We start from the raw sequence: 23,693 nt of genomic DNA on the forward strand, positions 1-23,693 counted from the left end.
GGATGATAACTCTGCGTCGGACCACCCGGGTGGTCAGCACCTCTTCCTCCGAGCTATCAGAAGACAGCACCCCTAGCTCCTCTGCTATCTCCTGGGAGAGCGCACACAACCAGCAGGGTCAGCGTATCAGGACGACGCAGTGTTACAGACAGCTGCCACCTTCTGTTCTCTCAAGCTCACTTATGATCCACGAGCCAAAAAGGTTCATGTACACAACAATCGAATGTAAAAGCACATGAATGTCTGTACACAACAGTGATGGGAGATGAAGAGAAGGCACAGTTACACAAAACAAAACCTACAGTTGAAATAAACGTGCAAGGACGGAAAACAGTGAGTGAAATACAGGATGTCTCCTGACGGACTAAGGTAAGGTGATCAATATTTCATCTTCATCTATACTTTGAAGATCTGTTGAAACTTTGAAAAATGATGAGCAGCACAGGGACAAAGAACAGAGTAACCCTGACCCTGCTGCTGCAGCTACTTACAAGGATCCTGGTGCCAAATATACTTCCAAAACTAAATACAAGCAATATCGTGCACGTATATTTAGCAATGATGAGACGCAACATAATCCACTGAAAACCTGAAGATTGATTTTAGCCAATGCAATCCACAGGCTGTTCTGCCTAGCTCATAGTACATCTGAATTTATCTAGATAGGTGTGGTAACAGCTGAATTGGGTCCAGCTGTTACCGCCGGGTACACAACTCTGGCCAGGAGGAAACAAACGTCCCCGATGTAAAAGCCGATGCAGTTAGCCAACATGATTAGATATACTGTTATTTTCCTTTAAACTTTGAAGGACGTGTGTCTGAAGACTGATCGGAACAACAAGGAGAAATCAAAAGATGCAAACAGGAGCAAGTGTGAACAAATAATAATAAATCCTATATAAGAAAATTAGTTCTGCACAGCAGCTTGTAAATGTCACCAATCCTGACTTAAAAATAAAGAACTGCAAACACATCACACCCCCAATGGGCAACCGCTTTTTCACATACTGATGACATCACATTGTTAATTTGTTGTTATTTCCTTCAAAGTGTAGACACTCATGCACTCATCAGCACTCACCATCCTCATTGAAGTTAACTGCTAATGTGCTCAGTTTATCTTGTTAAATGCACCGCAGCAACAAGTCTGACCAGGATTGAAAAAAGCCCGTGCAGCACTCTGCTCATGCTCCACCTCAACCCCTTACCCTTCCCAGGAAGTCATCGTCATCAGAATACCCTGCCTGATCCCTTGACGGCAGCTCCTCACACGAGGGGAGGTTGGCGTCTGTTTGACCTTCCTGTGACCCCTCCGTATCACAAGCACTGAGACTGTCACTGCTAGAAGAGAAGTGCTTGTAATCTTGCACTTGGAGGAAAGGATGAGCAGTGTACTGAGGGCTTCCTTTAAGGAAGCCACCATCAGGGCGACTGCCGGGCATCGGGGACGGGGGTTCAGAAATATGATAGGTAATGTCACGTTCCAGTTTCACTTCTCCTGGTTCAGAGAAGGCTTGTCTGCAATCAAAGAACTCCACATCTGAGTCAGAGAGCTGTGGAGAGTCCAATCTTTTACCGAGTTCCTCTGGTTGGACCTCTGGATCCTCGGATTCAAATTCTGAGAGGACTCTTGTGAAGTCTGGTGGGAATTCTGAACCTTCATCCTTTTGAGACTCTGTCTTGGTGGTAGCTTCAGTCACAACCTGAGCTGAACTTGAGTCACTGGACTCTGGACTCAAAGCACTCAAAGAGTCTTGGCTATATTGAGAAACTCTCAGTGTTTGGCGCCCTAAAAATATGGCTTCATAATCTGGTGGTGCCAAAAACTGAGTTGACATGGGTGAGAAAAGCTCGCTGGGCTGTGCTTCATTACGGGAGAACTCTCTCTCTGGAGGCCCTTGTGATGAGCCCAACTGTAAATATGATTTACTCTCAGACGCAGGAAGAACTGGAGTGACAGCTCTGTGGGTTGAGTATGAGTTTGGGTCATACACCTCAAAGTCTGTTAGAAACTGTGTTTCCTCTGGTGTCTGAGCAGGAGCCTGTAAGGGAATATCAACACGATCTAAATAAGTTTATTAAAATTAATCTGTGTACAGGTTGGTATGCACCATTAAAATGATCTCAACATGTTAGTGTCACTGTGAAGTTATTATGTTCCATGAAGACAATATCTTATTTAAGGTGAGCACAATATTGTGAAGCCATGACATGCAACTTTTAAATGGGGTTCGTGTCGGATGACAAAATTAAGAACTAAAGGACATTTCATACAAAGTCCAGACACATTTGATGCAACTGCACTCCATTTGGTTATTAGTTCACCAAAGCAGTTATTTGTTTTATCCAAGTGACATGTTAAAACATTTGGCCACAACAAAAGGGAGTCTTTGCTTGATTGTCATGCTCACAGTCTTACCGTTTGTGAAACTGCCTTCTTTAATTCTCCAGAACTGATGTTTGGGATCTTTGTCACCTTTCGTTTTGTATCTTGAACTGGTGATGGTTTCACAAAAAAGTCTTTCTGAAAGTCTTCCTCACAATCCGTTGTTTGTAAAGTTGAGATACTTTCAGCTTGATATCCACGTGGCATCCATTCGTATGACAAAACTTTTGATTGCAGTCCTGTCATTTTTTGACAATCAGGATTCACATGCCCTTCCTTAGACTTTGTCTCACTGGATTGACTTAATAATGATGACTCAGCCAATGGCCCTTTGTTGGGTAATGAAAAAGACTGGCCAGGTAATAAGGGAGACGTCACAAAACTCAAAAGTTCAGTATCTTCACAACAAAAGCCTAACTCCTCTTCTGACTCCACAGTTTGAGGGCTCAGTGGCCTGGGGCTATCATCAATCCAACAATCAATAGGTAGAGCAATAAACTCAGAGTCTGATGATAGAGACACTGGTGAAGACGATCTATCAACAAGGGGAGTATCCATAAAATAGGAAGACAATATTCTCATAAAATCTGGTACTGGTGAGTCAGGCAGCAGTTGACTGAACTCATTGACAGACAAAATGGATTCACGTGAAGATGGCCTACCAGTCTCAGCGTCTCTTGATGACGTGACCATAAACTCGCTCTCTGAATCTGAACCCATTGATTCAGGTGATGATGACCTATGTGCAGGTGTGTAATCCAATAATACTGCAAACTGAGGGATGGGAGAGTCTGGAGAGAGTGACCTGTTCTCATTGAACTCAGGCATTGATTCTGGAGATGATGCTCTTTTGTCATCCATCTGCATGACTGATTCAAGCGACATTAGTCTGTATTCAGGCAGTGGCTGAGAAGACCACACCCTTTCTCTATCTTTCTCATACTCTGGCAGTGCACATACTGTAGATGATGCCCTGCATTCTGCAACCTGAAATTCAAAATTTCCGAATGCCACATAATCTATATCTGATGGTAAAGTTTCAGGTGACCATGATGCTGATCTCAGGAACGATACACATTCTGGCATTGCTATTGTAAATTCAGGTATGGGGGAATCTGGGGAGAGTGGTCTAAACTCACTGACTGTTGTAACAGATTCTGGCGAGGATGCTCTTGATTCTATCCCCGTGACTGAACTGAGGGATATGGGTCTAAAGTCTATCAAGGATTCTGGTGAATAGCGTAGATCATCTTCCTCTGTGTCAGCTTCTGATACTAACACCCAACCAGCATCAGACTCTGTTCGTGCCTCAGGGACAGGTATTTCAAAGGCGTACTTAGCCTCTCCGTATGGAGTCGTCACTGAACACACAGCGTGTTCAATCACTGGTAATGGTAAAACAGGTACATCAGAAATTTGTTGTACACTTGAACTGCAAAGATAGCTTTCGCTAGCTGTGTCTGTTGAAGTAAATTGATGTGTTTCCTCTAAAACCAGTACTTTGGCAGTGACATCATGATCATTTTTATCTTTTATTTTAGTATCTTGATCATCATCTTGAACACTCTTCTCTTGTTCTATTGTGTTAGCAATTAATTCCATGAACCCTGTTTTACTGAAAGTTCCTCCTGTGGACTGAGGATCATGTACTTGAAACCACAGCTTTGCATCAGCATTTAGATTGTATTCAGCCAAGATGACCGCTGATGTTTCAGGTAAGGTCGGTGCCATTGTTGTTGATGAAACAGTGGCATTGATGGTTGCTTCATTGGCAGTGTCAACTTTTAATTCAGGTATTGATGATTTGGGTGGCAAAAGTAATTTATTCTTATCTGATTCAAAATCTTTCTGTAAAGATGACCTTTCTTCTGCACCAAACAGTTCAAAAGATTGTGACAAATCATCTGAACCTGGAAATTCAGTGGGTGATACATCTCTTATAGTCATGCCGTTTTCTTCAAATGTATTTGTAAAATCAGATATTGAAAATTGAGATGGCAGAGGTTTGTATTCTGGTATGATTTCAACTGATTTGGGCCTCTCTTGTATTTCTGATCCTATTGATTTGGGAGAATCTGGTCGATCATCTATACCACACGTCAAAGACATTAAATAGTCACTCAAAGCATACTCAATATCTGATTCAGAGGATTCAGAGGAGGGTGATCTACAGGCAGTAATCCCAATAACACAGTCAGGCACTATGGGCCTGTACTCAGGTATGGGTGAGTCTGGTGGCAGAGCCTGGTATTCATCTCCAGATGCTCCTGAGCCAGGTGAAGATGGTCTGTTGTCATACACTAATGATCCAATGCTCAAAACAACGTATTCTACATCTGAACAGGTTGACTCGGGGGATGCTGACCTACGTTCACAAATAGTTTCAGGTAATTCAAACATTGGCTGCACAAAGTGAAGTAAAGGTGAATCAGGTGAAAGCCTACTTGATGCATGAGATTCAAGAGATGAACGTCTGTGTTCCAAGAATGTTGGGAAAGAAAATTCAGTTTCCAAATCTGACAACACTGATTCAGGTGAGCAAGACCTTAAGTCAACATGTGATATGGCTGACTCTTGTAGGATCTGTGGAAATTCAGGAATGGGTGAGTCTGGGGAAAGTGGTCTAAATTCCTCGTTGGATACCCCTGAACCAGGAGATGCTGCTCTGTCCTCAAAAAGCCAAGGGATAAACACCACTGTCTCTATATCCTCATCTGAATATACTGATTCAGGTGATGTGGATCTGTATTTTACTTCCACCATAGTGGTTGCACTCATGGTGTACTGGGGTACAGGAGAGTCAGGAGACAAACATCTAAGATCAGAGTCAGACACTCCTGATTGACGGGATCCTGCTCTGTTCTCACAATCAAACATCTGTGAAATCAAAGGAGTATATTCTAGCTCTGAAGTGTCTGATTCAGGTGACCATGACCTGTAAGCATGAAACTCAGGATCTGTCTCTAGCAAAGTCTGACTGAAGTCAGGTACAGGGGAATCAGGAGACAAACATCTAAGATCAGAGTCAGACACTCCTGATTGACGGGATCCTGCTCTGTTCTCACAATCAAACATCTGTAAATTCATAGGAAAATATTCTGGTTCTGAAGCCTCTGATTCAGGTGACCATGACCTGTAAGCATGAAACTCAGGATCTGTCTCTAGTAAAGCCTGACTGAAGTCAGGTACAGGGGAGTCAGGAGACAAACATCTAAGATCAGAGTCAGACACTCCTGATTGACGGGATCCTGCTCTGTTCTCACAATCAAACATCTGTGAAATCAAAGGAGTATATTCTAGCTCTGAAGTATCTGATTCAGGTGACCATGACCTGTAAGCATGAAACTCAGGATCTGTCTCTAGTAAAGCCTGACTGAAGTCAGGTACAGGGGAATCAGGAGAAAGTCTCCTGTATCTACTCACAGATGCCAAGGACTCAGGAGAAGATCGATCTTGTTGTACAATCGGGAAAGAAAACTCAAATTCCTCGTCAAAGTCGGACAACACTGATTCAGGTGAGCAAGACCTTAAGTCAACATGTGATATGGCTGACTCTTGTAGGATCTGTGGAAATTCAGGAATGGGTGAGTCTGGGGAAAGTGGTCTAAATTCCTCGTTAGATGCCCCTGAACCAGGAGATGCTGCTCTGTCCTCAAAAAGCCAAGGGATAAACACCACTGTCTCTATATCCTCATCTGAATATACTGATTCAGGTGATGTGGATCTGTATTTTACTTCCACCATAGTGGTTGCACTCATGGTGTACTGGGGTACAGGAGAGTCAGGAGACAAACATCTAAGATCAGAGTCAGACACTCCTGATTGACGGGATCCTGCTCTGTTCTCACAATCAAACATCTGTAAATTCATAGGAGAATATTCTGGTTCAGAAGCCTCTGATTCAGGTGACCATGACCTGTAAGCATGAAACTCAGGATCTGTCTCTAGCAAAGCCTGACTGAAGTCAGGTACAGGGGAGTCAGGAGACAAACATCTAAGATCAGAGTCAGACACTCCTGATTGACGGGATCCTGCTCTGTTCTCACAATCAAACATCTGTGAAATCAAAGGAGTATATTCTAGCTCTGAAGTATCTGATTCAGGTGACCATGACCTGTAAGCATGAAACTCAGGATCTATCTCTAGTAAAGCCTGACTGAAGTCAGGTACAGGAGAGTCAGGAGAAAGTCTCCTGTATCTACTCACAGATGCCAAGGACTCAGGAGAAGATCGATCTTGTTGTACAATCGGGAAAGAAAACTCAAATTCCTCGTCAAAGTCGGACAACACTGATTCAGGTGAGCAAGACCTTAAGTCAACATGTGATATGGCTGACTCTTGTAGGATCTGTGGAAATTCAGGAATGGGTGAGTCTGGGGAAAGTGGTCTAAATTCCTCGTTAGATGCCCCTGAACCAGGAGATGATGCTCTGTCCTCAAAAAGCCAAGGGATAAACACCACTGTCTCTATATCCTCATCTGAATATACTGATTCAGGTGATGTGGATCTGTATTTTACTTCCACCATAGTGGTTGCACTCATGGTGTACTGGGGTACAGGAGAGTCAGGAGACAAACATCTAAGATCAGAGTCAGACACTCCTGATTGACGGGATCCTGCTCTGTTCTCACAATCAAACATCTGTAAATTCATAGGAGAATATTCTGGTTCAGAAGCCTCTGATTCAGGTGACCATGACCTGTAAGCATGAAACACAGGATCTGTCTCTAGTAAAGCCTGACTGAAGTCAGGTACAGGGGAGTCAGGAGACAAACATCTAAGATCAGAGTCAGACACTCCTGATTGACGGGATCCTGCTCTGTTCTCACAATCAAACATCTGTAAATTCATAGGAAAATATTCTGGTTCTGAAGCCTCTGATTCAGGTGACCATGACCTGTAAGCATGAAACTCAGGATCTGTCTCTAGTAAAGCCTGACTGAAGTCAGGTACAGGGGAATCAGGAGAAAGTCTCCTGTATCTACTCACAGATGCCAAGGACTCAGGAGAAGATCGATCTTGTTGTACAATCGGGAAAGAAAACTCAAATTCCTCGTCAAAGTCGGACAACACTGATTCAGGTGAGCAAGACCTTAAGTCAACATGTGATATGGCTGACTCTTGTAGGATCTGTGGAAATTCAGGAATGGGTGAGTCTGGGGAAAGTGGTCTAAATTCCTCGTTAGATGCCCCTGAACCAGGAGATGCTGCTCTGTCCTCAAAAAGCCAAGGGATAAACACCACTGTCTCTATATCCTCATCTGAATATACTGATTCAGGTGATGTGGATCTGTATTTTACTTCCACCATAGTGGTTGCACTCATGGTGTACTGGGGTACAGGAGAGTCAGGAGACAAACATCTAAGATCAGAGTCAGACACTCCTGATTGACGGGATCCTGCTCTGTTCTCACAATCAAACATCTGTAAATTCATAGGAGAATATTCTGGTTCAGAAGCCTCTGATTCAGGTGACCATGACCTGTAAGCATGAAACTCAGGATCTGTCTCTAGCAAAGCCTGACTGAAGTCAGGTACAGGGGAGTCAGGAGACAAACATCTAAGATCAGAGTCAGACACTCCTGATTGACGGGATCCTGCTCTGTTCTCACAATCAAACATCTGTGAAATCAAAGGAGTATATTCTAGCTCTGAAGTATCTGATTCAGGTGACCATGACCTGTAAGCATGAAACTCAGGATCTATCTCTAGTAAAGCCTGACTGAAGTCAGGTACAGGAGAGTCAGGAGAAAGTCTCCTGTATCTACTCACAGATGCCAAGGACTCAGGAGAAGATCGATCTTGTTGTACAATCGGGAAAGAAAACTCAAATTCCTCGTCAAAGTCGGACAACACTGATTCAGGTGAGCAAGACCTTAAGTCAACATGTGATATGGCTGACTCTTGTAGGATCTGTGGAAATTCAGGAATGGGTGAGTCTGGGGAAAGTGGTCTAAATTCCTCGTTAGATGCCCCTGAACCAGGAGATGATGCTCTGTCCTCAAAAAGCCAAGGGATAAACACCACTGTCTCTATATCCTCATCTGAATATACTGATTCAGGTGATGTGGATCTGTATTTTACTTCCACCATAGTGGTTGCACTCATGGTGTACTGGGGTACAGGAGAGTCAGGAGACAAACATCTAAGATCAGAGTCAGACACTCCTGATTGACGGGATCCTGCTCTGTTCTCACAATCAAACATCTGTAAATTCATAGGAGAATATTCTGGTTCAGAAGCCTCTGATTCAGGTGACCATGACCTGTAAGCATGAAACACAGGATCTGTCTCTAGCAAAGCCTGACTGAAGTCAGGTACAGGAGAGTCAGGAGACAAACATCTAAGATCAGAGTCAGACACTCCTGATTGACGGGATCCTGCTCTGTTCTCACAATCAAACATCTGTGAAATCAAAGGAGTATATTCTAGCTCTGAAGTATCTGATTCAGGTGACCATGCCCTGTAAGAATGAAACTCAGGATCTGTCTCTAGTAAAGCCTGACTGAAGTCAGGTACAGGAGAGTCAGGAGAAAGTCTCCTGTATCTACTCACAGATGCCAAGGACTCAGGAGAAGATCGATCTTGTTGTACAATCGGGAAAGAAAACTCAAATTCCTCGTCAAAGTCGGACAACACTGATTCAGGTGAGCAAGACCTTAAACTTACTAGGTCAACATGTGATATGGCAGACTCTTCTAGGATCTGTGGAAATTTAGGAATGGGTGAGTCTGGGGAAAGTGGTCTAAATTCATTCAGAGAGCAAGTTGATTCAGGGGAGGATGATCTGAAATCTGACATTATCATCAGTGATGCAGGTGAGAAAGGGCTATATTCTAATACTGATTCTGGTGAGAGTGGTCTCATCATTTCTAATGTTGCAGAAGCAGGGGAATCTGGTCTGTCTGGAATGCAAAATACTGAAGAAAGAAATCCTGATGAATCATTGAGAGCCGAAGCACCTGATTCAGGTGAGGAAGATCTATATCCATCAACTAAAGCAAGAGAGCTCTGTAACTCTGGCCTTAAGTCAGGTCCTAGTGAGTCATGTAAGAAAGGCCTTTGTTTGCTCGGTGATTCTTCTGATTTAGGAGATGATGACCTCGACGTAGTCGTTAAATCATCAAATTGCTCAAGTTCTGTATCTGACATACTTTTGGAAGACAGTGCCCTGGGATTTTCCACTGGAGATTCAAGCTTGGGAATCAGTGAATCTGGACACAAGCTATTGTTATTCACAGAGTTTCCTGTCTCCTGCAAATCCGACCTCAGAACGCTCAGTAACTTCAGGGCCTCAGGAGAGAGAGATCTATATTCTGCCCCAAGATCAGGTGGCGTTGACTCAAAGTGAATGCATTCTTTACTTGTCTCCTCACATTCAAACACTCTACTTACAAAGGCTTCTCCTACATAATGGGGGTCATACAGTTGACATATCAACTGATTTGGTCGAATTGTTGCACCAACCTTGGCCGATTGCTTTTCTTTAAGCGTGGAAACAGTTTCAGTTATCAGTGCCTCAGGTGATAAAAGCCTGCAGTCTGACACTGGGCTCTCTTTCCCCTCAATCTTTGTTTGCATTGGGTGTAGAACATCTGCAATGTCCAACTTCACACCACCCTCTAACCTTCCCTCCTCTATCCCTGAATCCTCCAGGACATACTCAATTCTTGTTCCAGCATACTCAAAAACACCGGCTTTACTGCAAAGACTTTTCCCAACAAAGTGAGGATCATTTATTTGAGAAATAAGCTTCCAAAGTTCAGCATCATAAACAAGTCTATAAACTGGTACCCTTATTGCTTTAAGAAGTATGGTTTGACTACTATCACCGAATGGTCTCTCCGTGGTCTCCAATACTTGTGGTTCCGGTGGGTCATGTCTCTGTTCACAAATACTTATGTCAACACTTGATTGTGTATATTTGTCTTCAGAAACCACTGACTCAGGAGAGGAGGATCTATGATCATTGACTGAAACTGATTCAGTTAGACCTGTTTTAAATTCTGGTATTGGCGAGCCACCTCTATAGTCATCTCCAGAAACTACTGAATCAGGAGAGGGCGGTCTAATTACAGAGCACAACTGTGGCAGAGACATAACCCCATACTCTAAATCTGAACAAACTGAGAAAGGTGACGAGGATCTTGCCAGCGTGGTCCCAGCAACAAATTCTGGTAAACCCTGTCCAAATACAGGAATGGGTGACTCAGGCGACAGTGTCCTGTATATGTTAACAGAAGTTACTGAGTCAGGAGATGCTGGTCTGTCCTCAGTAAGAAATGAAATGTTTAAATCAGTCTCCAGATCCAGATCTGGCCATTCTGACTCTATTGACACTGATCTGTGATACACTGGAGATGGTCCAGATAAAGAGGAAACATACATAGGGAGATCTGTGGATAGTCCACAAGCTTTAATGCCAGATTCCCCTATACCTGAGTGGGAGGAATCTGGTCTAAGTGTGTCAAGCGCAAACAGCGATTGCGGTGTCATAGATCTATGTTCTGCTTCAGAATCAAACGAAAGTGATCTTTGGTCATGTTGGTATTGCAAACCAGCAGCTTTATCTTCATCTGTTGCATCTGACCTTGTATGACAAGACTCTTTTCTTGTTTCAGCAAACTGAAACACTCCTGATTTATTCATGAAGGTTTCTCCTACGTACTGTGGGTCATAAATTTGGGCGATCAGCTTCCGTAGTTCTGCACCATGTGCTAAACTGTAGACTGGCACTGAATATTCTGTTGAAGACAAAGGTTTATGATGCTGAGGTGTAGAAACTGATTCTTGTTGAAACCGTTGATCTTCAAGGGAATTTATAGTCAAAGCCAATGACAATGGTAGAACATCAGATGCAGTTCCTGAAGTCAAAGGAAGTGACGGAGCTTCAACAGATCCTTGTGGGGATACATGTGAAACTATTAACGTAGGTGATTCTGTTTGATCTTTTGTAACTTTCTGTTCAAGTTCATAATCAGTTTTAACTGATTTCTTTGATCTTTTCTTTCTAGCAGACTTTGTCTTTCCAGTTAAGTCATTGTTAATTTCCTTGTTTGAAATTCCCTCATCAAACAACTCATTAGATAATTCTTCTGTAATTTTAGTTGACAAGACCGTAACTCCTGCTGATGGTGTGACAAGGATTTGGTCAGACTGACGGCCATCAGTTATAACTGTTGGTATATTGGGACCTTCATTTTCATTACGTTTTACAAGATTGTCCTCAGATTTTGCCAAAGTATTGATTGAACATTTTTCTTGAGTTTTTGATTTTTCTAAATCAACAGTGACGCTTGTTTTTGTTTTAAACTGCTTTTCAGCACATGCCTCTTCTGCAACAAGTGCAGCTTGTGTCAGTTCAAGTGTCACGTATTCCTCAAGAGGCAGGCCAGTTACAAGATCAGGCCTAAAATCACTTACATAACCACTAAAACATGGGGATGAAGCCCTATTCTCAAAAGATGAGAGCAATGGCATGGCCTCATACTCTGTCTCCGACAACACAGAGTCTGGTGATGAGGAATGATATTTTATAGTAACAGCATGATGCACAGCTGGTGTACGTTGTGGTATGGGATAATCTGGGGACAGATACTCCCTACATGTCTCTGATTCAGAAGAGGATGCTCTAATGTCGGACATTGCTGCCTGTGGAGACCTTTTTCTTTTGCCAGGCACTGACTTTGGTGAAAGTGGTCTTCCTTCAATATCAGACATAGATAAGATGACCCAATCATCATCATCCGTAGCTACTGATTCCACTGGTGATGGTGGTTTATTCTGTGTATCACATACGAGTGATTGTATTCCATAATCAGCTGTCTCTGCAATTTCAATTGATTCAGGGGAGAGTGACCCATAACTAACGACAGGTAAAACAGATTCAGATTCATCTCTAGATGCAGCTGTAGCAGGTGATACAGCTCGATCTTCACGATGAACTAAGACTTGAGACATGGAGTCATATTCTATATCCGGGCACACCAACGTAGGTGAAGTGGATCTCTCCCCAACCAGTACGATAACTGAGTCAGGCGACTTGAGACTGAATCCAGGTATGGGTGAATCAGGTGGCAAAGAATTTGATAAAACATGTGTAGTTTTAAATTCCAAATCTGATGACACCAACTCAGGTGGTGATGATCGACATTGACCCGTGGTAAAAGACTCCGAGCTGGGGGAGTCCGGTGGAAGGCAACATTGTGCATTGGTACTGCCACGAGATTCAGGAGGAGATGACCTTATTTCATGGACATAAGAAGACAAAGTCACATGTTCAGAGGATGTAAAATAACACTGCATTGTTTCCAAAATGGCAGACTCAGGTGACGATGCTCTCTCTTCTATGTTAAAAGTGAATGATTGAGATGAGACAGATCTCTCACCACTACAATCACTGCCGAGTGATACTGGACTTCCAAATGGTCTTTTGTTTGAAACCATTGGTGTCAAAGGCCTTTCCTCGGCTTCTGACGTTAAGAGCATATAAGTATTTGGCACACTAAGTAATGGTTGCACTGAGGCGGAAGCCTCAACCTCACCACTTTCCCATGCTGAAATAGGTGGCGGAAGGGGGGACAAGGGCCTAAACTGAGGTATTGGAGGATCGTATTCAGGTGACGTGGTCCTACTCTCTGTCAGTAATATTGCTTCATCAGTCACACTTTCTGGTGAAGCCGATCCACTATAAACTAAGCTATGAAGTTCACAAATTGTTTCATCCGTGGATTCGAGTAAACATGATCTGGATGCTTTGATGTCGGGTTTAATCTCGACAGAGACTACAAACTCATCTTCATTCCGTCTGAATGACAGTGTTTTTTCAAAGCTACATTCTGCTCCCAAAATACCTGGCATATCATGATCTACTGAATGAACATCCAGCTGTTCCAAATTTGAATCATGTGACACCTGAATGAAGGCCGTTGAGTTTGTGAGCTCTGGCATTTGAGACATTAAACTTGGATTGGTACAACTGGCATCACAGGGACCTGCTAATGGCTGAGTGGCAGCGGCGATTTGATTCAAGCCATTAAGGGGTTTTACATTAAGGTCGCGTGAAATTGAAACATGGGAAACGTCAATCTCAAGCAAAGAGTTTGAAACATCTTCATCAATATTTGTGTGTCTCGCAGCTCCCTCAACCTCATCTGTTCTGACGCTAACCTGTACTGCATCTTCAGAAGATGTCACCAGAGACAAATCCTCACTATCTGAATCCATCAACTCAAAATCATATCCATACAAGACTTTATAGAGTCGACGTGAAACTTCATCCATGTGTCTTCTGGCCATTCCTTTAGTTAGCATGGATTCTGTCACGGCATTACTGGAGCCAGAAGGAGGCCCAGAAGGAGGCCCAGAAGGAGGCGGAGGAGACTGTTCTTCACTTGTAGGTTTTGCTGAGCAAATCTTTTCTGGCATCTCCTCAGTTTCCGTAAACTCCATAGACAGTTTCCAGAAGTCTTGCTCAGCTTGATCACACTCAATCAAGCTATCCCCAAAATCAGTGATAGACAATGGTCGACTCTTTAAGACACCTGTTGGAGAACTATTGGATGACTCTCGCCATGGTGACAAATAACGGGTATTGTATTCAGAATGGGTGGTTTGTAGACAATCCAAGCTCCACTCTTCTCCGCCCTCCGCCACCCCACTTCCAGCAGCCCCATCATCATCATCATCATCATCATCATCACCACCACATGATTCAATAGTGGGGTAAGGCGGTAGGATAATCTGGGCGTCTAACATGGTTCCCCCTTTGAGCTCAGGGTCTATCACATGGGCATGGAGGTTGTAGGGAGAGGTGCGGTATAATGTGAAGAAAGGACTTACTTGTTTCAAACTGCCTGTTTGTACAGTATCTGTCAATTCCTCGTATACTCTATGAGACGAGCTGTGAAAAAAATACAATATTCAGTCACAGGATAGCTGATGAATTGTTAAATAAATAGAAGCTAAAGTCATACATCTAGTGAGAATTAAAAATATATTTTAATAAAAAGAAGAAGAAAAGATCTTTCAAGAAAAATCAGTAATGCTTCTTTTGAAAGAGTATCGAAACCGACTATTGCTGACATTTGCATGTAGGTTTTTGAGATGCAGTCTGTTACAGTGGATTTACTAGCTATAGCCTGCAAACTGAAGTCAGCCGTTGTACTCTTTTCCATGGATGTTTGTTTGATAGGTCATCGGGCAATCTGAGGTGCAGTGCAACCCGTGTATATGCTTGTAGATGATTAGAAAACAGCAAAGTGAACGTAGCAATGGTCACACAAATTCAACTGTCCAGGTAACTTATAACTTACTATATTGTTTCCATCTCTTTTTGTAGTTTCTCTTTCTGGGTATTTCTAAGAAGGCCAGTTGCTGTGGGATCTGTTTCAGGTCGTCCCACTGTCTCGTGAAGTGATGACAAACTGGAGGACAGCTCCTCTGCTGACACCATGGGTACCTCTCGTCCTGGACTCCTGTGTGCAGCCTCTGTACGCCGGCCCGGCCTGGGGCTGTCAATGTCTTCATGGAGGGCAGAGAAACCTGACAAAGGATACAGTATGAGTTGATATGTATGTTTGGTAAAACACTCTGCTTCAAGTTAACATTGGCTCGTGTACCTTCACTATGATCCAACGCTATGGTCCGCTCTATTTCTGCATAAGTATGAGATGATGTCTCCTCCTGAGAGGAATTGATTATCTTGGTTTCAATGAGGTGAACTATGTCCATTCGGTTGATCTTAGTCAGCCGTTTGATCAGTGTTGATTCTGTTGAAACAGAAAACAGACTTCATATGTCCACACTACATTTCAATAAGAGCTTTTATTTTGTTAGTTATTAGAAATATTTATCACATTTTGATACAAACCTGTGTAATGCTTTTCCTCACTCTCTGCCCAGAGTTTCAACAATGCATGGCTTTGGTCTTGCAGTGAGTTTGGGTTTTCAATCCTAATCAGGTTGATCCTCTCCTCACTGAAGTCCAGTTCTCGTGCTAACTCTGTAGAGAAAAAGAAGATATAATTATTCTAATGATTATGATTGAAATGTTTAAAATGATGTTTCTTACTGTATACGTGATGTATGTTTGATAGCTTGATCCCAGCTAAGGTGTGACTCACCAGTCCAGCTGAAGCCCAGATGGTCGGCTATAATGGCCAACCGTTGCTCTTTTCTCTCTGCCTCATCCTGTGGATCTACTGCAAATACCACCAGACAGCCATGAGCGGTCAGAGCCGCACGTTATACTAAATCACATTCACAAATGGTATCCGGGAAAAATATTCACTGGCTTTCTTAAATCGTGTCGTACTGACAGTTTGTTTGGTTAACTTATGATAGATCTTGTAGGAGGACTATGATTGAGAAACATTTCAATTATTAGAAAATAAATTACATTACATGTGATTTTTTAAATAGTTGATTTCTCTTTAATGTTTGAAAACGTTTTAGTCACTAAGTTGTTTTCACAAGTTCCATAAAGCCTTTAAGTCAATCTTGAGATTTTCAACACACAGAGGGAAAGAGAGACATTATAAGACACACACAAACACAGCTCAAAAGACACAACCACAGGTATTCTTTAACTACAAAAGGACTTAACTACAAGAGACAGAGAGGCAGCACCTTTACAGCTACAGAGTACTAATGAGGCACAAGAGTAAGAGAATAGCCCCTTAAACTGGGGGGATACCTTGACTTTGGACTTTATCATCTGGGATTCGCTGCATCTGTGTCTCAACAGGGTTGTCCCACAGTGGTCTAATGGGAAAGACGTCTCCTGAGGGCGGGAACTGCATCTCAGGGAAAGTTTCTCTTTCTATGATTGATGGATCAATGAGACTGCTCTCATCATCTGAGTTGGCGGCTGCAACCTCTTGTTCTTTTTCGGTCTCTGCCTGTGCCAATCTTTCCACAAGTTTTGCCGCTTCATTGCTGATCTCTTCAAAGAACTCAATGGACGGCTCACTTTTCTCTTTAGTGAGTGTTGGTGAATGAGATGACTGCCCACTTTTACCTCGGACTGGCAATCTGGACTGGAAGCCTTTAGATTTTGCTGACTCAAAACTCAATGGGCGACCTTTTTCTTTTTTAGCAGATGGCCTGGTCGACTCCCCCTCACAGAAGCTCTTGGCTTTGGAAGATGGTGTCTTGGTTTTGATATCCACAGAGGGACCTGTGTCTGTCTCAGATTTTCTCCTTGAATCCTTTTTCACAGGGACCTTAAGTTTTTTGTCTTTGGTGGATTCAGCATGTTTCACAATAGACTCAGTCTTGGGAGTGCTAGCCTTAATGGGAATTCTGGATTTAGATTCAGAAATAAAAGAGGCCTCTTTTTTAAGATTGGTTGAAGAGTTTGCATGAGATTGAGAGGGAATTGTGGATTTACCCCGACCTTGTTGAGCAGATTTAGCTTGTGTTTTGACTGGAGTCTTTTTACCACTAGTGGGAGCACTTTGTTTGGACGTGCCTGTTGGTTTGGGTGCTTCTATCACTGACTGTGGTTCTTCTGGAGATGAATCAGAGGACTCTTGGCCCTGCTCAGAGTAAACTGATCTAGTCACTGTAGTTTCGGCTGTCTGTACAGTTGTAATCATTTGATCAGACGAACTTTTGTCTAAATCTAAACATCCTTTGTTTACATTTTTGTCTAGACCTTCGGGGGGTGTCTGATCTTTCTTTGTAGGTTTGGCTGAAGCGGAAATGCCCATTTTAGGGATTTTAGATTTGGAGGCATCAGCTTTAGAGGTTTGCTGATCACCTTCGGGTGGGGACTGAAGCTGAGAGACTGAAGCTGTGTTTGCTCTCTCAGTCTCCTCAGTCTCCTCAGTCTTGACTTCTAGTATCAGATTGAGGCCAACTTCAGGTTCTGCTGCTGATCTCCTACTTTCTTGCCTGGCCTCTTCTAAGAGCGGCTCATCTAAAGGCTGTTCACCTATCTGGAAAAAGGCAAATCCACCCCCCTCTTCCTCATAGCTCCTCTTAGTCATGTCAATAGCACCACTTCGGGTCATCTCAAAAAGCTTCCCTTCTTGGAATAGAAAAGGGTTGGGCTCACTGGTAGGAGTGCTTTCTTCTGTAGGGGTTCTACCAGGTGTTGTGTCTGGAGTTGCTTGCAGAGACTGACGGTCCACTACCAGATTCAGTATCTTCTGTTCCTCCTCTTTTACACGAGCTGCAAAAGTGGCATCATCCTCCCGCATGGCAGACCATGAGTCAGTTTCTACCCTTGCAGTGACTCCTTTTGACTCAGTTCTGGGAGGCTCCAGTGCCTGATCCTCCTCCTCTGTGGCATCACATATGCAGACCTCCGGTGTGAACATTTCCTTAGTTGGACCTGTGGCAACAGCTGCACTGCATCCCACCTCTGGTGCTCTTGGAGGGTCCTTTTTATCTCCTTTCACCTCATCTGTTACATTGCTAACTTGTTTTAGCTTAACACTTAGCTCTTGACCAGCATTATCATCTCCTTCGTAGACTCTGGAAATCCTTAAACTCTCTTCCTTTTGCTCATCAGTCCTGTTTTCAGTGTATTTTACAAGAGCTTTTTTGGCAGTACAGTCTTGATCAACTGATGGTTGCACTCTTTGCTCCTGTGCAGTTTCCAGTTTGGGTTTTGAATTATGCTGGACTGAGACAGAGTGAGGCCCCTCTGAACTAACAGTGGCTGTTCTTGTTGTGCTCTTGACCTCTTTGCTGTGGGATCCATCATGCAAACCTGCTGAAAAAGGAGAGGGAGGTTGTACTTTAATATCGAAATCAACAAAAAGAGCTAATTCTGAATCTTCAGTGGATCTCTTGAGCCCACATTCACTTTGTAAAGGCTTCTCATTGTTCTCTATTGGTTCATGGCTGTCATCACCTAGTTTGGCATTTGCTGGGGGAAACAAATCTTTTCTAGAGTTTTTTTTGCTCCTTGCGTCTTGTTCCATTTCATCAAATGTTTTTATTTTGGCTGCCATCTTAAACATCTCTTCCTCTGGAGTAATTTTTCTTTTAGCTTCGTAGCTGTCTGACGTATCCTCTTCTTCTTGGTCTTCAGGGATGACAGCCGGTTTTGATGGAACAGAAAGGAACGTGTAGTCAGGGGGTTTGGGGTTTACCTCATAACTTACCTCTTCAGAACTGGGAGTATCAGGGGAGAGGGGACTCTTACCGGAACTTGTCATCTGAGATGTCTGCTCACAACTGTCATCATCAGCACTAGCCTCATGGTCTCGAAGCAGCCTACCACGCAAAGCATCTTGGGGAAAGTCTGTAGCTTTGGAAGGATCTGGATAGCTAGAAAATGTACACGCTGGACCTAGAGTTGATTGGAAATATGGGTGGCTTTTTTGCTCTACGGGGCTGTTCTCTAAGGAGTCGTGGGGGGGTGATTCCTTGGTTGGGCTAGGTTCAATGGAATCTGGGGACTTATGGGAGGAGTTTTCTTCCAGACTACCCTCTAGGGAGTCTCTGTGGCTTATTGTCAACGACTCATCAGCTAATGGACTGAGAGAATCTGGGTCTTGTTTTAAAGGCAGTTCTAAGCTTTCATGACGCTGAGAAGAGGACCTCGAGGCTGGAAAACCAACTAAAGACAATTCTAGCTGATGATCAGGGCTCTCGTCATCGCTAAGAAAAGTTTCTACAGTCTCTGAAATTCTCTTTGTAAGCTTTTGAGGTTTAGATGGCTTAGACTCACTCCTCCTAACAGAAATGGACTCACTTGTAGTGTGATCATCTGCAGCCTTGCTGGAAGAAACAGGGATAGTCAATTCTGTAGACGGTCGGTCACCAGTTGTCCCTACACCAGAGTGTCCAGACTCTGTTTCTATGAATTCTTTTGTGACGACTGTACCAGTTGGCGATAAAGTTGCAGAGGTCTGCTGTCCAGTTTTGGGAGAAAGACACAGACTGTCTGGGCTTGTGTCTGGAGTGGCAAGACCCTCATGTTTGTCACTGTCCTCGGAGCTCAAATGAGGGGTACCATCTCCAGAGCTGGCACTTAAGGAGTCTGCCACACCCTCATGTTTTAAGCTGTCAGAGCTATCATCAAGACCACCATTTCCAAAGTCTGCAGTTTCCGTTAGCTCAGAATTAGCTGCCTTGGTTTCTATCGCTCTGACTTGCCGAGTGGTCTCTTTCTTGCGAGGTTTGGAATCCAAAGATACTTCTCGTTCTTGAGAGACAGGGGTTATTGCTTTGGTCGTGGATTTTGACTGGATGGTGTCTAATCTTGTGGTTTTCTCTGATTTTGACGTAGAGGATGTTTTGAGCTCGAATAGACCAGACTTTCTTTTAGAGGGGTCCTGTCCTGTTTGGAAAGCTTGCATCAGCTCTTTAACAGACATAGTCTCCTCAAGTTTTTCTGATTCAGCTTTGGGGGATTCAGGGTGACCCTGTTTTGATGTAGGGCTTTCTTTGGCTTTTTGAGAGGGTTTGCTCATAACAGGCAATTGTGAGGCCTTGCTTCCCGGGACCTTTTTGCTTTTTTGCTCAGCCTCCACTTTCTGCTGTAAGGCTTTGACTTTGTCCTTTATTGATCCAATGGGAGTTTCTTCAACAACTGGGGATACAGGTGATGCTGGGCCAGGAGCTGTAGGCAATCTCAGAAGAGCTCCTGCATCCGTTGATTCTTCTGCCTGCCCCTGATCCTTCCCCTTCCTTCTGACTTGCTTAGCAGCTGTTTTGTCATGCCCCTTGGTTGGCGTAGTTGGCTTTGCACTTTTGTGTAGTACAACATCAGTGAATTTTTCTTGGACAGCTGGCCCCTTTTTACATTTTATTTTGGAGCTTACTGGTGCATCCAGGAGGTATTCCTTCAGGTCACCGCTGTCCTTTATAGCTTTAGGTCTTGGAGCCCTGTTAGTTCTGCTTTCACGTAAGACAGGCTCTTGAGTTTCTAAGGCTGCCATCTTTTTGGCTACCTCTATCTCAATGTCCGAGAGGAGAACCCACTCCTCGACCATCCTCGCTGCTTTTGCTGCTTCCTCTGCTGCCTCACCCTCATATGTTCCACTCCTCAGTATCTCACTGACTTTTTCTAGGTCCTCTTTGACTTTCTCTAAGTCCTTTTCCATTATTTCTAAAGGCTCTCCCGAAACATCCTCAGTCCCTTTCTCTAGACCAGACCTTCCTACAGAAGGGGATTTCTCTGTGGAGTCTGCAGTCAAGATGGCAGTCATTTTGATCAAATCTTGTTTCATCTCTGACACGTCGGATAGAAGGTCTGGTTCTCGAATCAGCTCTGATTTCAGGACTGATGTCGGCGTCTCTTCATCTTCCATTTGGAAGAAGAACAAGTAAGGAATAAAGAAAATCAAAAATTCAAATGAAAGGAGACAGACATTGGAGAATGTGGTCAGGACAAGATTGGAGCACACTGCAGGGATCATAGGACAACACATTCACAAAGGGTTCTACATCAGGGTATCAGAGGAATTTGTTGTATACAGTCATATGTCTCTGGTGAACCGGGGAAAAGCCAGGGCTAAATAATATCAATGGAAAAGGATATGAGCAGGAAATAACTTGCATGTACACTCAGCTCACCCACACTCACAAAACAAAACTATAGAACAAAACAAAAATACTGTACATAAAACAATGATTGAACAACCATGTAACCAAGAAACTAAACAGCACAACAGACAAAAAGGAAACAAAGAAACAACTTCAAGACATCTCAAGATTGCTCGGATGTATGCCAAATGTCAATGTGGTAACAGGAAAAATGGGTTGAAAACAACTCAGATTTCTAGTTGTGTCTATCAAAGAAAGCCAGTGATACAAAATATGATGCTTTGCCATGTATCATTGTATGCAAAGCAGATCATGTTTCATGCAGAAAGAAGGTCTTTAGAGTACTATATAATCTGGGATAGGGAAGGATACTCTTTTAATTTTATTTGCCCTGCATTCAGCCTCATGTTTAACCAAACATTTGAAATAGAACTACAATGATATCTAATGAAAGCTGAACTAATAAAAACACAACATTCCAAAATCAGCACATCAGCAAAAGAAGAAATAACTCATAAACACAACATAGAATATATAGAATACAGACATACAAGCACACACATACACATTAATGTAAAGCAAGTTATTTCCATGCAAAGCAAAGGGGAGTGCTGATGGTGAGGTCTTGGTGCAGAGGACATGGAGCAAAAGTACTGATTGAATCTGGAGGAGATGGGAGGTGCTCATGATCATGGGATGCTTGTTAATATGTCTTCATTCAGTAATGTGTTGAGTTTTTGGTCCATTACAAAACAATGGCTATTATGACATACTGAATCAATCACCTATATTAAATATGCATAATGCCTTTGTTACACTTATGGTAATGGGATGTATGTTCAATTGATACCACTGGTTGTTTTGTTATACTATTAATTGAAATGCTCAAGTACGTTAAATTTGTTTCTGTTTTAGTATTTTACTCATTACTACATGAACAAGGTCCAGCAGGGTGGAAAGGAAGGACTGAAAAGGGGTGAAGAGGTGTACTACTGTTAGCTTTACAAGAAGACTACACCTGCTCTGATCTCCTGGAACCCGGTGCTCTCACAAACACCTGGTTTCAGGAACTCAGAGCCTCAGTACACAGGCACGCAGGTACGAGAGGTACATAGGTATACAGGTACGAGATGTACACAGGTACGCAGGTACACAGGTACGAGAAGTACACAGGTAGGAGAGGAACGAAGCTCTGGGGTTAAGAGAGGAAGATTCAGTCCTGCAGAGTGGTGCAGTTCTCACTTGGCAGCTCGCGTGCTCTGCAGCAGGTTCTGCGATAAAAGATCAACTCTTATGGCGCCTCGTGAGGCGACTGAGCCTCCAGAGCACACGGCTGACTACACGTCCATGTGTCTACCCATTTCCTTGATGTGTTGCAGATGTTCTTATGGTGACTTAAAGTCCAAGAGTCGAAACGTTGAAACAGACTTGTATCTAATGAAATATGATTCTTCAGTCCATATCTGTTGATGTTTAACCTTTCAAAAACAACAACATCACTGCTGTAAAGTCCTGCACGCAACACCCACCTGACGGTCTAGCAGCGATCTATCAGCACAATTATTTACAGTGTTATTATCAGAATAACACATCATATTCTCTGATGCTACATGGTCATATCTCCTCCTTTGAGCGTCAGCTTGCTCTGGGTACTTTCATCTACGCTGTGGGTGATTATAAGATATGAAATGAATCTTCACGCTGTGTGCAGCTGAAACACGAGCAGCTCAAAAACACCACAGAATGAATTTACTTTGAACTCTTTCTCCAAATGTCAGATCTCAGATTGTGAGGGGAAAGAGGTCAATTGAAGACAATCAGGTAGGTGTGAAATGTATAAAAAAGGGAAAATAAAATATGAGTTAGGCCTCAGCAGAAACATAACTGTGACATGAGGATGTTTGTGTGACAGCACAATAACACATGAAGCTTTAAGGACTTTGAAAAGATGTAAATGGTTTATGATTTAGCTAAAGGCTACGCTAGTCAGTCTGCTTATTCCTCTGCACACTTTGTTCAACGCCGTGTGACGACTCACTCTATATCATGGTTATTGTCATATTAGTTTGATTAATAAAGGCATGCAGTACTATTGTAGATACAAACTATTTTAGTACATTATATTATATTCAGTACATGTTATAGAGAAGAATGAACTTGAAAACATGGTCTTACATTTCTGTAGTGTTCTGCCGGTCTGGAAAATAAAATGGATCACAGTTAGTTTTGTTTCTTTCACTTAAATGTGGCAAATATTCTAAAAGTACTTCTACTACTATTACACTAATATTACAGCTGCTTCTTTAGAAAAATAAACACAAATAACACTGCAGCAAACATGATCATGATGTAATATGCTCCACAACACGAACTAAACAGATCTAAAATACAGCATTCACTACTGGTGCACGGCTCCTATATTCAGGCCTCAAGACATTGCAGAGCCGAGCGAGCGGAGGGCTGATGTTACCTCTTCCTCTTGCTCTTGGTCTGAATCCGACTCCTTGTTGGAGCGAGAAGCAGCGAGAAGCAGAAAGATGTGCACATAGAACAGCAGCAGCATTAAGGAGAGAAAGAAGACAGCGAGCAACGTGTGGTTACTCAACGACAAGTCAGTGAATTCATGGAGAGCTGCATGACAACCAATCATCCAGCCTCAGTTGCACTTTGTGGTATTCAGCATGAAGCATCAGCAACTTGCCAACACATTGCGTAACATCTTTTAAGTTCAGTACATTTAGTTTGTTCTGATTGGAGCCTGTAATGACGAAGAGGGCTTTTAACAGCACTGTGAAGCTAT

General features: G+C 43.0%; 2 protein-coding genes across 12 annotated transcripts in view; both read right to left on the bottom strand.

Moving 5' to 3' along the window:
• The window catches only part of ank2b (ankyrin 2b, neuronal), a 153,441-nt gene that overhangs the window by 5,676 nt on the left and 124,072 nt on the right, over positions 1-23,693 (bottom strand). For 6 of the 11 annotated variants that reach the window (XM_068599596.1, XM_068599595.1, XM_068599597.1 and 3 more), the window contains 8 exons: positions 23,364-23,396; positions 23,069-23,090; positions 16,083-20,651; positions 15,511-15,588; positions 15,258-15,389; positions 15,007-15,156; positions 14,701-14,929; positions 14,228-14,288 (listed from right to left, as the gene is read on the bottom strand). In XM_068599596.1, coding sequence (XP_068455697.1) covers positions 14,228-14,288; positions 14,701-14,929; positions 15,007-15,156; positions 15,258-15,389; positions 15,511-15,588; positions 16,083-20,651; positions 23,069-23,090; positions 23,364-23,396 — 5,274 coding nt within the window. The remainder of the gene's footprint in view (positions 1-14,227; positions 14,289-14,700; positions 14,930-15,006; positions 15,157-15,257; positions 15,390-15,510; positions 15,589-16,082; positions 20,652-23,068; positions 23,091-23,363; positions 23,397-23,693) is intronic. The other 5 variants (XM_068599602.1, XM_068599601.1, XM_068599603.1 and 2 more) reach the window with 5 other exon arrangements.
• LOC137802068 (uncharacterized) lies at positions 21-5,570 on the bottom strand. Its single transcript, XM_068599605.1, has 2 exons — positions 2,420-5,570; positions 21-2,042 (listed from the first exon to the last, which is right to left on the bottom strand). Exons 1-2 carry the CDS (start codon positions 5,471-5,473, stop codon positions 1,197-1,199), a joined length of 3,900 nt encoding a protein of 1,299 aa, XP_068455706.1. The 5' UTR covers positions 5,474-5,570; the 3' UTR covers positions 21-1,196.

Source organism: Clinocottus analis, unplaced genomic scaffold (assembly GCF_023055335.1).
Source record: "Clinocottus analis isolate CAN_PGR_092001 unplaced genomic scaffold, fCliAna1.0.p SCAF_49, whole genome shotgun sequence".
Taxonomy (NCBI): Eukaryota; Metazoa; Chordata; class Actinopteri; order Perciformes; family Cottidae; genus Clinocottus; species Clinocottus analis.

Excerpts from the sequence above, each read along its gene's own strand:
- LOC137802068 (XM_068599605.1), bottom strand. The coding sequence starts at position 5,473 with ATGAATTTACAGATGTTTGATTGTGAGAACAGAGCAGGATCCCGTCAA. Across the intron at positions 2,043-2,419 it reads AGAAGGCAGTTTCACAAACG|GCTCCTGCTCAGACACCAGA; the intron begins GTAAGACTGTGA and ends ATTCCCTTACAG.